Source organism: Sylvia atricapilla, chromosome 7 (assembly GCF_009819655.1).
Source record: "Sylvia atricapilla isolate bSylAtr1 chromosome 7, bSylAtr1.pri, whole genome shotgun sequence".
NCBI classification, from domain to species: Eukaryota; Metazoa; Chordata; class Aves; order Passeriformes; family Sylviidae; genus Sylvia; species Sylvia atricapilla.
In genome coordinates this window covers 31,866,607-31,882,871 of record NC_089146.1, presented here as the reverse complement: position 1 = coordinate 31,882,871, position 16,265 = coordinate 31,866,607, and the positions used below count along the sequence as shown (strand labels likewise).

Sequence of the window (16,265 nt, the reverse complement as noted above, 5' to 3'; positions counted from 1 at the left end):
TTATTTGGTTTAAAATAACAATAATTTAGGTGGCATTTCATAACTGGACAGGTTGTCCTTGAGAAGACTTGGTAGAGACAGAGGATGTCTCCATTTTACCTCATTCCTCTGACTTGCTAGTTAGAGCTCATGGGACTGTAAAAAGATAAATATAAAATTATAATAAATATCCAAGGCCGATCTCAAACCCTACATTTCCTGCGTATTAATCCTGACCTTGGTAAGGAAAAAAAGGAAGCCCAAACCACGACATACTCATTTCTGGGGCTGTGCAGTGCCTGACCCTCTGTGCTCTCCCTGCAGGCTGCTCATCGACATGGTGCCCAGGGTGAGGCAAACGCGCCACTACGAGATGTTCGAGTGAAGCCAGGACTGTCCAACCACAGCGTCCTACGTCTGGGCAAGTGGTGCCAGTGGCATTTTCCTGAACATGCAGTTCGTTTCCCCGTGGTCTGTTCCTGTTGAAGTTTGTTTGAATGGGAAATCTCTCTGTAAATCTGGCATATTGTGCACACTGCTTGCGATTTCAGCCGAACAGCAGCGTTACGGTTTTTTTTTGGTTGGTTTTTCTTTTCTTTTCTTATTTATTTCCAGTATGCTATTGATTCCTGTGACAATAGAAAACATGCAGTTCGCAGTTTGAACCCAGCTGCCATGTTGTATATTTCAGAGTGAAAGTGTTCTCAATGGTGTGGTAAGCCCGTGGGTAATGAAGTGCCAGTTTCAGATTTGAGTTTTGGATATTTTTTTTTTCCCCCTGGCCTGTATTTTCCCAAACACATGCTGTAACAGGAGTACAATCCTTGCTAACCTCTTCGACTAAGAGTATCTTACATAGAGTCTGGACACCAAGAGCTGTGTTGCTTCAAACACTTCAGTAGCTACTTCCACCCTCCTGTTGAAATAGACACCCAGAAAGAGCAGGTACAGCCCTTTCTGTGATCAGAGAGATACTGCATTTTTAACCCCAAATTAACTGAGACGATACCTCTTCAATTCAAAGTCTATTTTTTCTTAATGAGACACTGTTCATAGCTTTGCATGGACCAAACAAGCACACACAGTATTACTGTACAGACCAAAGCCAAAAAAAAAAAAAGGTCATGCAGGGAAGAGGAGCTGCTCAAGGAATGGGATTTTCATCTCCTATTTTACCATATGCAGCTGTAGCAGCGTGTGTGACGTTGTGGTTGCTCTGTAGTCTGACAACGGCACAGCAGCGGCTCAATCTCGTGGTGAGATACAGATCTGTTCATTAGATTTAGATTGTCCTGTAAAGTGTTGCTCACTCTCCACCACACATCTTACATATTACTTAATAGCAGGTTAAATGATCAAAGAATCTTGATGTATAATCAATAAAACTGGTACCTATTTTATACAGTATCTGTAAGTAACATTTGAAAACTATTTCCAGAATGTATCATAGAACAAAGTCTTCCTGTATAGCAGCCTATTAAACTGGATTCTCTGGCTATAGCCATTTTCTCTTCATTTTATGTATTCCAGGTTTTCGCAACAGAGAATCACAGTTGTTGTTTCTGTTTATCACAGGTGAATAAAAAATAGGACAGACCACTGTAGAGTTTGAAATAAGACCATGGTAAGTGGGTGAGTAGCTAGAACTGCCCATTTCTAGTACATAAGAAGAGACTACAGATATAAGAGTAGATGTACAATTAGACTGATCAATGAGGGATGTACTGGAGACAATTTTTTTCACAGGTATGATGTTAAAACTGTATTTCCCATCATCTGTAACTTGACCAGGTCCTTAAAGGTCTTTAGTGAAATCCAGCTCTCACTGATATGTGTTGGAAGAGACCCTCCAGTGGTTTTCCTGACCTGACAGTACCCACATGAGGGTGACAGGATTGGAAAGAGAACATGCCTTGGTACAGGATTCCTTGTGGCAAAATGAATCTTGCCCTGCTGCTATCGTTTGTTTCCACATTTTTTGGATCAATTAAGTTTGTGTAAGTATTTGTATGCAAAGTGGTGCTATCAGTGCTGATGCTGCTTGTGCCTTGCTGTCACAGGATGATGTCACTTGGCTGTAAGGTGACAAAGGAGCTACTTCAGAGGAGCATTCAGCAGGGACTCCAGAAGGACTGGAAAGTGCAGGAGTGCTCACTGTACTCAGCACAGGTGGATTTTAAAATATCCAATGCCACCCCAAAGACCCTGTCTTCCTGCACAAGACCTTAATGTCTTAACACTTCTACTTTTCTCCTCTCACACCAGTTCCATGAAGGGAGCTGTGGAACTGGTATTTCCTCACTGATTAGCAGTGTTTGTCAGGCAGCTTCAGCCTCAGAGCTGAAGAATCACAGAGCCAAAGGCCTGAAGTTAACAATATTAGACATTTCACGGGTTTGTTACTTTTCTTGGTGCTGTTTCCCCTTTTCCACCTCCCCGAGGGCTTTATTCCTCCTCCACTGCCTGAGAATGACACTTGAGGACTGCCAGAAGTGCTGCTTCCCAGGGCAGTGAAATCCAGCAGCCTGTTTGTTGTCCACTGCTGCAGAAAACTGAGAAGGAACATGGTGGTGGCCGAGCTCCTGATAAAACCTTTGCCACACCAAAGTCCTAAACCACAGAAAGTATGCAGCACACTCAAACCAACACCCAGCTCAAACACTAAATAGTCTGTTAAAATGCTGAGTGAAAACAGGAGCACAGATGTGCTCGTGCACAAAGGAAGGTTAAACCCTCAGCTAATGAAGTTTTACACTTCCTTCTGGAACTCTGGAATGCTCTGAGGATGTTTCTGAGTGCAGACACCTGAAAAGGAGATGTGGTTAAACAAGTTAATCACACTCTTACCAGATTAGTTTAAACCAATTACAGAGAGTTTTCAGTTAGCACAGGTGCTTCAAAGCATTGCTGCTATGGGCAGGTAAATACAATAAAATAACAGAAACACTTGTGCTACTTGAAAAAGTCCAGGAAAAAACGATTCTCCAAAAAGGTGATAAAGCCAGCTGGCATCAAGGAGACTCTGTGTGGTATGTGACAATAGCAGAGAAAATAACTGCTCATCCATCTACCGTGACACTGCTCGAGCCTGCCACCCTCAGAGGGAACAGTTTCTATATGAGTATTCTTTATTAAATGTCAGTGCCCGTTGATTTTTTCCAACTATGAGATGGCAAGTGTGCTTCCAGCTAGGCTGCGTGAAGGTGGACTTTTCAAAAGCTGCAACAGCTCAGAAGCACTGGCACTAATCACCTGGAAGTTGGCAGTGGCCAGCACAATAACCTGCCTGGTGCTCACAGCAGCCCTGCAGCTGCCAAGGCTCTTGGTTGTGCACAGGATGCGAGGAAGGAGCCTCACAAGGAGCAGCACTGGCCAGAATGAGGCTGCAAACTGACACTTATTAAAGTCTGGCCAAGCTCAGAATTGCAAATTAATCCCTGGAAGTGGCCGTGACACTGAGCAGATGCTTTGAATCTGGCCATATTGTTCAGCAGAGAAAGGAGGCACCAAAAACTCCGTCAGGATTCCAAGATCTTGAATCCCCAGCTGTGACCCACACGCACCAGGTAGGCATGGGAAATGATAATGTTCACTTTTAGTTAAAAGCCAGATTTTTTTTTGAATCTTGATTGTCATTAAAAAAAAAAAAAATCACCAGACTAACATCTGCTGCTGATTGATTCCATTTTACTTCTGGCTATAGTAGGCAGACCATAAATAAGCATCATCCAACCACGGTGGAAAAAGAGCCTCAGAAGAAGCTCCCTGATGATGTTCCAGGAATGGACCTGAAGCAGAGTTCCCAGACAAGAAGCTCCTCAGATGTGGGCAACTTCAGCAGTAGGGACACCTGCAGCTGGGAACGTACCACAAAGGTGCTCACCACTGCTAACACCACTTACATTCCAGCAATCCCAGCTGCCTGGGAAAAAGAGAAAGCGTTTTTGTCATTCTTGTTTGTGGGCCAGCACATGGAGATGTTAGGCCACGGGACAAGGATTAATAGAATAGTTTTGGGTGGAAGGGATCTTTTAAAGGTCACCCAGCCCAACGTCATCGAGTCCATCTCTTAAGCCTTACTAATATGCAAACCAGGAATGTTTGTTCCCAACCTGACAACACATTTTTCCTCGGCAGTCAAATAAAGAGCTGAGGAAGCTCCTTGAGCAGAGATTATCCCTGGAATTCACAGGCTTCTGGAGATGCTTCACACAAGGGTTACACATAGTTTTGCTGTGCTGGCAGCGATTTCTCACCTCTGTGCCTGTGCTGGGTGTGCTGCCGCCGAGAGGTGCTGTGCCAGAGCCCGTCCCTGCCTCTGGCCGTGTTTACCCAGGAACTGCACAGGAGTAGCACAAAAACACATTCCTGTGGCCTGGCACGTGGGGCCAGGTTACGCAATGTGAGAGCATAATTCCTTCAAGTAACAGACCGACCAGGGATATTTCCCTCTCCTGTTCCCCCCAGGATTGGGAGCTGCTGTTTCCCTTTCAGCCACGGGATTGGTATCGGAGGTAGCACTGAACAGATGCTGGTTTTTCCCTGTTCAGTGGGATCAGCTGCCCACTGTGGTGGGTACGGCTGCCCCCAAGCCTCCAGCCCACTCAGCAGGAGCTGCAGGAGGGAAGCTGAGTTCAGCTCCCGCAGGGACTGACACCGACACCAGCATTCAGCCTCAGGCAGGCTCAAAGTACATTTTCTTCCAAGTTAGTTTGGCAAGCAACTGGGAAACATCCCGTTTTGTCAGCTCCCACTGCTGGCACCAAAGGCAGCACCCTTGGGACCTCACCTCTTGCTGACACAGGCTGCAGGGATTCGTGTCACCCCTCAGTGGAGTGGAGACATCTCCTCCTAAACAGAACAAGTGCCAATGCCCACCTCCTCTTCCTGGGCAGAGCCAGGGGGCAGAAGCCAAGGCTGCAGCACAGCTTGGGCTGGTCACATCAATTCCACCCTCCTATGGAGGCGGGGAGGAAATTAAAGCCAAGAGGGGTCGCCAGGGATTTGGCAGCTTCCCTTCCAAGATCCTCTGTACTTACAGTGGAAATGTGACCTCCTGGGCCACCAAAGGCTCTCACCTGGGTACGTTTTGAGTTTTTCAGCAGTTTTGTCCAGCACTGGTTTGCTTTGCCAGGTCTCTCCTGACAAAGGTGCAGGAAGCTGATGGGTTCAGCCAGGCAGTGCTTCCCCGAGGTCCTGCAGGAGCAAGGAGCCCCGAGCCAAGGCTCCCAACAAAGCAGGACACAGGGTGAGACTGAACAGCTGGAGTCTGGGCTGTGCTAACTGTTCCTGGGTTGTTTTTTTTACTACAGAGATTTACTACCTAGATTTTAGCTAAATGCAGTCTCCATAATCAATAAAATAAAATAACAAGTCCTGACAAGCATAAACAAATACAAGGGAGAGTGAGGGAGCAAAGAGGATGCTTCAGCTCTTGCACACTGAGGGGAAGTGTTTTGAGAGCAGCACAAAGTCCCAGCAAAACGTTTCCATCTGTGGACTCCACCAGCTGGAGTTTGACTAAACCCAGCCTAAGCATGTGAGAGTTGAAGTATTCGGTATTTAAGCTCCCTCAAATGAGCTTTCCAATACAGCTGCATGATGTATTTTTTATTCCAAGTTCCAATTTTCATAGCTTTTTTTTCCATTATGTGACTGCAACACAGCCCACATCTAACTCTAGCTGCTCACCATTTTACAGATGTCTCTTCTTCAGCTTTTTAGATGTCAAAGCCGAACAACAATTAAGGGAATGAAACAGGAAGGAAAACATTTCCAAAAATAAGCAGAACAAGAGCCTGAATGAGCAGTGTCCTTCACTAATTCATTTTGATGGTAGGAAACATTTGGAAATTGTGGTATGTTGAATAGCAACACAGAACCAACAACATTTTCACCCGATTTAGTCCAAGGGGAAGTATGCCAAGGACAATAAAAAGGGGCAAGTGGTGAAGGATATTCACATACTTTTCCTCACTGAGACAGCCCTAAAAGGCTCTTGCAGCAGCACTGCACAGTGGAAAAACCACCCTCTGTAGCCACATTGCACAGAACTCCCCAGTGAGGAGACTGGCCAAGTGGATACCCAAACCCACCTCACAAACCCTCTTCCAGCCTGCAGCATCTGTTTGACATCTTTATTTGTGCTCTTGCTTACCAGGGTGTGTGTCATTAACTGGGAGAGGGACAATACAAGGCATCTCAAGCTGGTGTTACTGACTTCTGTACTCTTCTGATTCTACAGCACTCAGTTACGTGTGGCCACACTAAAAACAAAAAACCAAAAGCTCAACAAAGAACAAACTCAGAAAAAGATAATGCCAGGGGGAAAAAAAAGAGCTGTTGCTTCTCTCCAGTGTAGTTGTGTTGTTTTTTTTTTTAGAACATATAGCAACTGTGCTACAACTGGACATTTATTAACAGATAAAGAGCTGTGGGTTATTTTTTTTCCCCACTGTCTACTGCTCCTGCATTAATTGCTGTGTTACTCTTGGATGCCTTCACCAAAACCTCTCTACATTCCCAGCAGCTGACAACAGAGAGCCCTTCCCTCAGCCTTGGCTGGGCTAGCAAAACCTGAGGTGGCAGAAAAGGCCTGTCAGCAGAATGGGTGCCCCTGAACCACCCTGACAGCTCCCCTGGAGAAGTTTCACTCTGGACATTTGTGTTTATTCAGAGCTGCCAAGGTGATTTCATGTGGCACCTCTTGAATGCACACCCCAATCCCACGTGGGCCAAAGCTTCCCACCTGAGCCCTTGTTCCACATGCAAATGTTTGACAAGCTCCCAAGGGATTTGCATGTTAAATTGGATCCTGCAGGAGAATACTCTCGAATGCTGCTGTTTCCCCACAGTGTATCTCGATCTTTAACTCCCTAGTGCATTGTGCCAGTAAGTCTCGCAGGCCTCAGAGCCACTCTGCCATTCCAGTCTCACTTTCCCTTTCTCCCAAATTTACAGTGCTGTAAATTCAGTGTGTGCTGGAATTGAGCGTGCAGTAAATTTACAGGAAAGCAGGAATTCCCAACTACTGCTGTGACAAAACTGCTGTGACAAAACCGCCTCCTGAAAGGAGGCTTGGTATAATCCATTATCCAACTCAGGCTTAAAACAAAACAAAGCTAACTGTTCATTACTCACCTGCTGTTCTTCTGGCTGAGGTGTGGGACTTACCTGTGCAGAGGTAGGGCAGCAAGAGAAACACCCAGCTGCAGAGTTGGAAAAAGCCACACGAATGCAATCTGGGATAAAAGGCAGCTCATGGCATTCCCATTTAAGCACAAAGCAATCATAAATCCAAATCACACAAGAAAAAAGTTTATTGAAAAATAAATTCTCCCTAGTTTTTTTCTACAACAGTGAAAACAAAGCATTTTTCTATGCCATTAAAGTACAGACATTTACTGTTCTAAAAAAAAAAAAAAAAAATTAAAAAAATTCCCATCCTACTGAACCCCAGGAACTTGGCAGTATATGAACCACTGCGTTCTGTTCTGTTTGAATCCAACTGCTTGAACGTAATATAGTGGAACACAACCACTGAAATAAAACAAAGGATTAACCTATTAGGGGAGAATTCAAACCAAACACCCCATAGTACCAGCCTGACCCTGAAGTTCTTGTGTACATTTAAACCCTCTCCTTGATTCCACATTATTGTTTGCAAAAAGCAGTATTTTACTTTCAGTGAATTCAGTAGGGTTTTTTTTCCAATTTACATTGCTACTGGGCTTATTCAGACTCTGACCCTCTTCACCCCTGGAGAGGGAGACTCCTCCAGGGAATGATGCAGACCAGAACCCAAAGAGCTGCCCCAAATTGCACTCTGGAGAATCCCTGTGCATTGGTCAGCTCAGCAAGCTCAGGGGGATCAACGCATCCAAGCCCAAATTAGCTTTGCAAATATTCCCTGATATTTTTTCTTATAGCTCTCTTAGAGTCTTCAGGATAATTTTTCTCACAAAATTTACTCTCTTTCTTCCTTTGGTAAAAAACTGCCATTTCCTCCTCCTCTCCTGCATTCCTTGCAAAAACCAAATTAAACCCATGACTCCCTAAAAATATTTTCTCACTGTCACTGTACTGCAACAGACCTGTTAACGAACATAAATTAGTTCTGGGTATTACACTATTAAAATTAACTGCCCTCAGACAGCAATTTGACTTGATTTACTGTGTGCCTATTTGATAATTCAAACTACTGTGCAGCTGCTGGAGCCTGAGCCAGGTGGTGTTGCATGCACTCGGTGCCCGGATGGCTCCAGGAAATGCCAGGCGTTATTTACATGCTCTCCTTAAAGCCAAGGATTTGGTGGCTCCTGCAGGACCCAGGGCTGGTGTTTGCAGTGACAATACTGATGTGTTTTCCTGCACCAGAAGCAGCCACGTGCTCTGGTGGCCATGGGGACAGCAGGGTCCTCAATGCTTCAGTTCTGTGAGCCCTTACATGAGGTGACAAATTCTGGCCCCACGCACTGAAGTAAGTGACACCTGCACTGATCTGCCCAGCAGGGAGAAGGGATTCAATCACTTGAGCACTTGAGTTGATTTTTTAAAGCAGTTTCTGTGTGTTGAGGGTGAAGTCATTACTCATTTTATCAAAACTTTGAGGACCTGGTTTTGTTTAGTCATTTAATAAACAGGTGCCTTAGTGCTCTTGAGAGGCCTGCTGAATTAAAACACACTTTTGTGTGCTCCTAATTACATGAATATGCAAAGGATGACACCTATAAAAATGAATAGGTCCCAACGTGCAAGGCACATCAGCAATGGCTGCACTTTGTTGCTTTTCCTGGGAGAAAGAACAAGGAATGATGCCTCACACCTGAGGCACTCTGGGGTCCAGCCTCTGCTTTTCCAACACATTCCTACAGAAAACATTTTACACTTGATCCATGGAGTTGCTGTTTACACGTTCCATTTAAATATCTTTGGAAATTACAAACTAATTAAAAAAACTCAACCCTACGAAACTGCTTGAAAATATATAGATGAGATTTAGGTCACTGCCCATAAAACGGTGTGTTTTGATGTTACGTTTACAGCAATATTATTAAAGCAGATCTCAGTAAAATGCTCTATGTCCCTGGCCATTTCAGCCCCAATGAAAACACATCTGTCAGTGCATTATTCTCCTTCAGTTTACAACAATGGGGCCAAAGAAGAACTAGAGATGGAAAGAGATCACAAGTGACAAGCTGAAGGAATAGCAGCTGCAGGACAAACATCACAAGGAAACAGCCATGCCAAATGTTAGCACCTCTGGAAAAAAGACTGGGAAATCAGGAACTGATAACTCCTAATCTCTCTTAAAAAAACCAATCAAAAATGCCACCCCTCAGACTCCCATCTGTTGACTGAACAGCAATTTAACCAGGTTTTCAACTGATACTTTAATAATTAATTAAGGTCAACTTAGAGCTGACTTATGTTCTGACAGCAAGAAAAACTGGTTGCTGATATGTGTACAATATGCCCTGCAAGTGTTTGGTCTTTATCATTTAAGATACAGTGCTTTACACTTATTAAAAAGGGAGGGCTGATTTCTTAATTTTAAGAAACATTACTGGAGGAGTTGTGCTGTATCACTGAAGCCAGTGGGAGTCATGAAGTTAATTAGGCTTGGATGAGATTGTATCCAGCCTGATTCATCCCATTGAATTTATTTCCCTAGCAAAATTTGGTCCTGAAATGAACTCTGAGTAAAAGACAGACTCGAGAAAGCAATTTGGGTTTTGTTTACGTGAACAGTGCTGCAAACTCATAAATCACCTTTGCAATTCAGTTGGGCCATGCACTCTGAGAGGAGAGGGTATGTCTCTTGTCTTAAGGACAAATCAAGGATGCTGCCCAGGATTTTAAAGGACAGTGGTACAACATGACAGCCTGATTTGGAGCTGATGATATCAAGAGAAATTTTCAATGAGTCTGAATTCTTGATAATCAGCAAGGTGCAAAAGCTGGCACAAAGTAGCTGGGAGCAGAGTGGAGCTGGGAAGGTGCAGAGTCCTGGCTCTGGCTAAACCCCATCTCAACTGAAACCTGATCAGCAGCTGCTTTGCAAAACACGACTGCTGAAAAGCAGCAGCATCAGAAAGAAAATCCACCTGCAATGAGCTGACAGTCCCTCTCCACCAGAGCTGCCAGCTCAGCTGTGATAAAAGGCCTGTTTTCTCTGCTAGCACCAGGAACTGCCCCGTGCACAGACATCTTCACCTGAAAAAAACAACACCTCACAAACCTCAATGTGGATCTTCAGCTTTCCTGCTCATCACACCAGCTCAGGGCTGCTCCTGGAGGTTTTCTGTTATCATTGTCTCCCTGGGGAATGTTGATGGCTTTCCTTTGCTCCCTGGTCATTGAACAGACATCCCGTGCCAGCAGGAGCTCTCATGCCAAAACACAGATTCTCAGTGAATTGCATTCTGCTTGCAGAAGCAATGTTTTGCAGGAATTATTAAAAGTTATAGCATCTTTTATCTTATTAAGCCTTATATAGTTTTAGAACAGATTTCTCCACTACTTAAAAACATTCAAAATTCACACCACTAAGCTGTAGAGTCGTCAGCACAATTTGCCTGGAATTAGTGTTCCATTATACTTGTTCAGACAGTGTCCATATTCCAAACACTCATCCAAACCCCAAAGAAAGTAAAAAAGGCACATAAACATTAAATATTTGTAGAAACATAATCTGATATAAACAAGCAAACACACTGCTGCAACTATAAATTACAAAAAGAAACATAGAAACTAAGCAAAAAATGCAAAAAGCAACTCTATTTATACATGTGCAAATCAACTTGCATATATGAAATAAATGAGGTTTTTATTGGCATTTTTAAACAGTGTGTATTTACCAACTTTACCTTTCAAAGGCAAGCCTTTTATGTTAATTTTAATAAATATGTAAATGCTTCTCTCAAGTTTTCTAATCCCGTAGGAACAAGATTTTTGAAAAAAACTAGGTCACATACAAAAATACAAAATTTTAAAACAAAGAATGTCTTGATATGAGAGATATGTTTAAAAGCTTGTAAAATGGTTTTGTATTCAACTTTTGACCATTTTTTCCCCCCCCATAAATCACAGATCAATATATTCAAATGCAGTCATGCAAAAACCTGACTTCTGAGCAAAGGAAGCTGCAAGCTCTGCTGTCAGGCTGAAAACAGCAGCAGGGTCCCCCCTCTCTGATGTCCTTGCTGGAGTGCAAGAATTGGACTACACCTTTATTCTTCCATTAGGAAAGAAAATAGCTACAGAACTCGGACAGAAAGCTGCCTGCTAGCCTGAAATGTGGGTCATCTATTACAGGTTTCAGTAAATAATTCCAGCTTTTCCCTAGTCCCACACGGATTTGCCTGAGTGTGTGTATCTGCAGAAGGACTCACTAAATTCTCACTGCTCGAGGGAAGGCGGCTGTGACGGGAGCTCAGTGAGCAGTCTGTGCACTCACAGTTCTCATGAGAGTCTCCTTTCACAGGAATCTAGACTGAAGCTGTAGGTCTTGATTTGTTGTTCTTCAAGATTAATGAGTCTTCTCTATAGGTTTCAGTGGAAACGAGATCAGAGACCACTGACTCTGAAGCCAGTTTGGATATTCTGTCCCTGGCTGAAATGCAAGCGGCATGGGTGCTGCTGTTTCATTTTTGCCAGAATGCAGTAATTCAGTTCAGCAGACTAGAAACAGTGCTACAGCATGAAAAAACAGAGCTTATCATAAACTCTCCCTGCTGTGGTGAAGGCAAACTTAGCGTTGAGCAAAGCACTAGACCAGAAAAATCTTATAATAACAAATACCAAACCCCTCCCATCTTTAAAGGTTTAGAGGCAAAATCAAATGCAGTATGTACTGCCATGTGGGCCTTACAGCAGGGGGAACCAAGCAAACATGTATTTACAGCAAAGAATTACACTACAGCAAAACCCACATGTTTTGCATCCTTTAAGTGCACACGGACAAATCTTTGTTTCCAACATAATTCTGTGATATCCCAGAAATCAATTCCTGCCTGAAAAACATCAGGCTGAACTGGTGAAGACAAGCCCTGCTGTTGTCTTTACTTTCAGCACCAGCTGGAAGTTCATACACTGTGTGATAGGCAGGATTTTCTGGTTGCACAAATATGCACAGGTATGCAGGGGATATTTTATATAAATACAGAATGAATTGTTGTGCCTGCTCAGACCCATTTCCAATTTCCTCCCCCAGTTTTTCCAGAGCAGTGAAACTCTAGTAAACTACATTTGTGCTGACTGAAGCAAATACTGAGCTATGGCAACAGGAGGGATTTTCATGCTGGTTTGCTGCTTGTTTTCTTCTCATACAAAAAACTTGCCTCCCATTAGAGAACCCAGCTGCTCTGTTTCTGGAAAATTCATCTAAAATACAGCAGATTTTCACATCATCCAACCCAGACCTTGCTGTTAACAGCTCCCACAGACTCTTTCTGGATACTCAACAACCTCCTGTGTGTGCAGAGAGATGTCACGGGGTGTTACAGGGTGACACTGTCAGGAGTGTTGAGGCAGGAAACCAAAGGCTTGAAAAGGCTCATTCACTGCTTTTAAACAAGTTAAAGTTGAAGTTAAAATGTAGACTGTTCTGGAGGATTTATCCACAGTGCAATAGCATCTCCCTTGCCTGGTTTTGGGTAGGTCACCAGGTCCAATATTCCCACACAGATAAGGAACGCTGCTTACAAGAAAAATCTGAACCAAGCAGATATGTCCAAGAAAGGAAACTGTAAAACATCTATGCCTTTCATTACTACCTGGTAATCTTTATAGAAAAAAAAAATAAAATCTGTGCTGATTTGAGGTTTTATTCCAGCATGGTGATAGCATGTCCAAACTGCAAACCTACAGGCAGACTCTGACTGCAGATTTGTTTCTCACTAATCTGAACACGTAACTTCCTGACCACAAATGGTGCTGCCAAGCATGTCACCTTCTGCTGAAAATAACAAAAATTACCTCTGTAAAAAGAAGGCAGTTTAGAGGAGTTAACTTGCTTCTCTCTCTCAAAAAAAAAACCCAAAACCAAAAAAATCCCCCAAAACCCAACCAACTTTGATTTAAATTCTGAACTTCTGATTTGTTTTCTTCTAAATTTGTAACTGGTGTGCCTGATAAAAAGGGAAGAAGAAACAAGCAGCCCCCTAAAACCAGAAAAACAATCAAAGACGCCAAGAGGATTGATTAGATCTTTTCAGTTCTTTGTCTCCACTTACTTGTTCTCCAGAAAAAAAAACTTCTCTTTAAAAACCTAGCTAGTTATGAAGACATTTTACATTTCTACCATACAATAATTATAGTTAGCTTAGTTTAACCTTTCTATGTCATTCAGCAACACTTTAACTACTGGAAGCCGTAGCAAACTGAGGCTCTAACGATAATATTGCTCCAATGATGCTGAATACTTTTTGCTTCACACAGTATTTCTAGTAGACAGACTACAACAGAAGCGTGGGCAAATTCCGAGGATTACTCTCTAAATGGGACCAGTAAACTGTGATGAGTCCATTCCAAAAATGGCTGTGTGTTTTTTGTAGCTTTTCCACACTGAAGAATGCCACAACCCCAGTGAGCTGTGCAGTCACCAAGATGTGTCACACGCTGGCAACTGCCTATCTGCTCATTTGTGACACTCTGCTTAGGCTGCTCTGGGGCAGCAGCTGTGATGCAGACAATACCTTGTTGTATACAAAGATTTCATTAAAACAAAAAAAAAAAAAAAGGAAAAAACCAAATCAAAGCAACAAAACCGGGCCCAAATAACCCAATAGTAGAGTACAGAGCTCTCTCATTATTCCAAGTTCTTGTGAAGGAAACCACTTTGTAGCCATTCAAGCCAAAGCTGTACCCAAACCAGTGCACCTTGAATAAAAATTAGTCCTCCTTCCCCAGCATCCCCTCCCTCAAGCACACTTTTTTTCAATTTTCTACTGGAATGAAGTTGAGATCCTTTAGCTAACCATGATGGGGGGATGTCCTAACTCATTAAAAAAATAGAAAACACTTCACCCAAACAACAAAAACCAGAAGTTTGATGGGTCTGGAAATTTCCTACAAACTATTCTGTGCACTCATCTTCAAATCACTGTCGAACATGAGACTCGTTTCTCTTCGCAAACGGCTGAAGGAATCTGCAGGGTGCCACTGCCAACATCCTTACAGGAAGAAAAGGTCAGTTACAGGTGTTTAGCATGAATCCCTCCTCTCTTAGTAGATAATTCTGCCCAGCAATGATAGCTCTGCCCGCAGCGGAAAACCTGGACCAAAGTGCAGGAAGTATAAGGAACTCCTCTCCCGTTGTCCCAGCTGGGAGCAGCCCTGCTGCTGCTATAGGCAGTCCTTGCAGAGTGCCACCTGCCCCTTGATATAGTCCCTGCAGGGGCAGATCCTCCTGTGGGCAGGGTGGGAGCCAGCACAGCTGAACAGCAGCAGGTCACCTTGGAAAACACAGTGCTTCCTCCTTCCATCAAAAGAGGGGACCAGGATATCGTTTGCAGACTCCATGGTGAGACATTCGATATTGTGCCTAAAAAGCAAAGCACGTGATCTACATCACACCTGAGTTTAGGAGAGTTTGGTACAGTTTTCGTCCTTCCTTGCTAACAATAACAAACCCCACTCTATTGGATCCTAAATCAGGTGCATGTCCTCCCCAGAACATGACTTTTCTGCTGTACAGATTCTCTCTGCAGAGGGCAGTGCAGCCTTTACAGCTTTACTGTTTCCTAAAGATTAATAAAAGAAGTTAAAGAGAAAAGAAATGCTTTTGACTGTACCCCTAAACCTAGTATTTAAATACACCATGGATTTTCATTAGGACAGACTGAAAGAATCTGAAATCAGGAGATGTTCTCTTTGGTTTCAGGCCCAGGGAAGCCCCACAGAGCTGGGCAGCTCAAGGTGTGTGAGCTGGACTGTGAGGATGAGGGATGCTGCTCCTGGACTCCAGGGAACAGGGCCTGCAGCTCCCAGGAACCAGTGTGCAGCAAAATGAAAAATGCCACTTGCCATTTTCTGACCACAAAGCTTAAGCACCAGGGTGGCAATTCCAGCAGAGCCTTGTTTTTTCACTTATTCTGGAAACACTGGTAACTTTCAGCATTTAACAGACAGGGTTTTTTCCACAGGATTATGATTTTGTCTAGACAGCTAGAAAATAAAGTCTTTATATGAGCTGCTTCTGAACTCCTGGAAATTACAACTTTTCAAGGAAAATACAAACCCCAAAATCTTCTACAATGTAATTTAGCAAAAAGTGGGGATAGAAAACCTGGAAAGCAGATTCCCTAACAGCCATTTGTGGGAGCCTGGTTCTGAGGACTTGGTTTTCGTTCTGAAAGGAACACAGACACATTTCCAAAGAGACAGCACCCAAAGAGCAGCATTCCTTTCCTTAATGCCCAACACCTCCAGAGTACCAGGGCTCACAGTTCTGTACCCAGGACAACAGTGACAGAAGGTTTGTGGCCCCCTCAGCAGTCACCACACACTCCACAAAGCACTGCCAGCCCCTCACTCACAGCTTGCTGCAGCCAGAGCTGCTCTCCCCACCTTCCCTTCTCACACAACTTGTGCTTTAAATTCCAAGCGTGGTAAAAAGCAGTGCAATAAAGAGACCAGACAACATATTTGTGCTATAAATACTTACCTAAGCAGAGCTTTGTCCTTGTTAAGATGCTGGAAGAAGGAAGGCTCGCAGATGAGCTGGCTTTCCTGACAAACTTGCTTACAGGATTTTCCAGGTTCAGCAATTTTAACTTGAAGGGCACTTAATGGGGGCCACATCACCTGCCCGTGACAGAAATCCTGCAGGGACAGATCATGGTTTGTTATGATGTGTTCAGACAACATTTCACAATACTCAGACCGTATTTTAACATTTGGCAACTCACCAAAAGGTGATCAAATAATTTGGGCCTGGTCTATCATGGTTTGCTTCCTCCAGGCAAAACCAAGACTTGTGTGAATTGATCCCTCACTGTGACCCAAAGCCCCCAAATTCATTTACCAGTTCTCAATATCAGCTTGGGCTTTTTGCATTCCATTTTGATTTCCTCTGCTGAAGGAGGAAGTTTTCACACTTCCAGGTCTCACCACAAATGTAATACTATACAGTCATGAATCACAAAATATCATTAGTTGGAAGGGACCCACAAATTTTAAGGTGAGACCAAAGGAGGTGTTCTCTTCCATCTGTCTTGTCTTGTTCTTGGGTGAATGTTCTCACTTTTGTTCACTTGGGTGAATGTTCTCACTCCCTTTGCCAA

At 43.5% G+C, this 16,265-nt stretch overlaps 2 protein-coding genes across 2 annotated transcripts in view; one reads left to right on the top strand and one right to left on the bottom strand.

The window, feature by feature from the left end:
- TMEM163 (transmembrane protein 163) overlaps positions 1-1,563 on the top strand; it is an 87,944-nt gene extending 86,381 nt beyond the window's left edge. The window contains exon 8 of the mRNA XM_066323337.1: positions 304-1,563. Within this exon, the coding sequence (XP_066179434.1) occupies positions 304-364 (61 nt within the window). The 3' untranslated portion in view covers positions 365-1,563. The remainder of the gene's footprint in view (positions 1-303) is intronic.
- Positions 1,564-7,274: 5,711 nt separating this feature from the next.
- Positions 7,275-16,265, bottom strand: part of MGAT5 (alpha-1,6-mannosylglycoprotein 6-beta-N-acetylglucosaminyltransferase) — a 114,740-nt gene continuing 105,749 nt past the window's right edge. Inside the window, exons 17-18 of the mRNA XM_066323144.1 lie at positions 15,647-15,804; positions 7,275-14,524 (exon numbers count right to left, since the gene is read on the bottom strand). Coding sequence (XP_066179241.1) covers positions 14,326-14,524; positions 15,647-15,804 — 357 coding nt within the window. The 3' untranslated portion in view covers positions 7,275-14,325. The remainder of the gene's footprint in view (positions 14,525-15,646; positions 15,805-16,265) is intronic.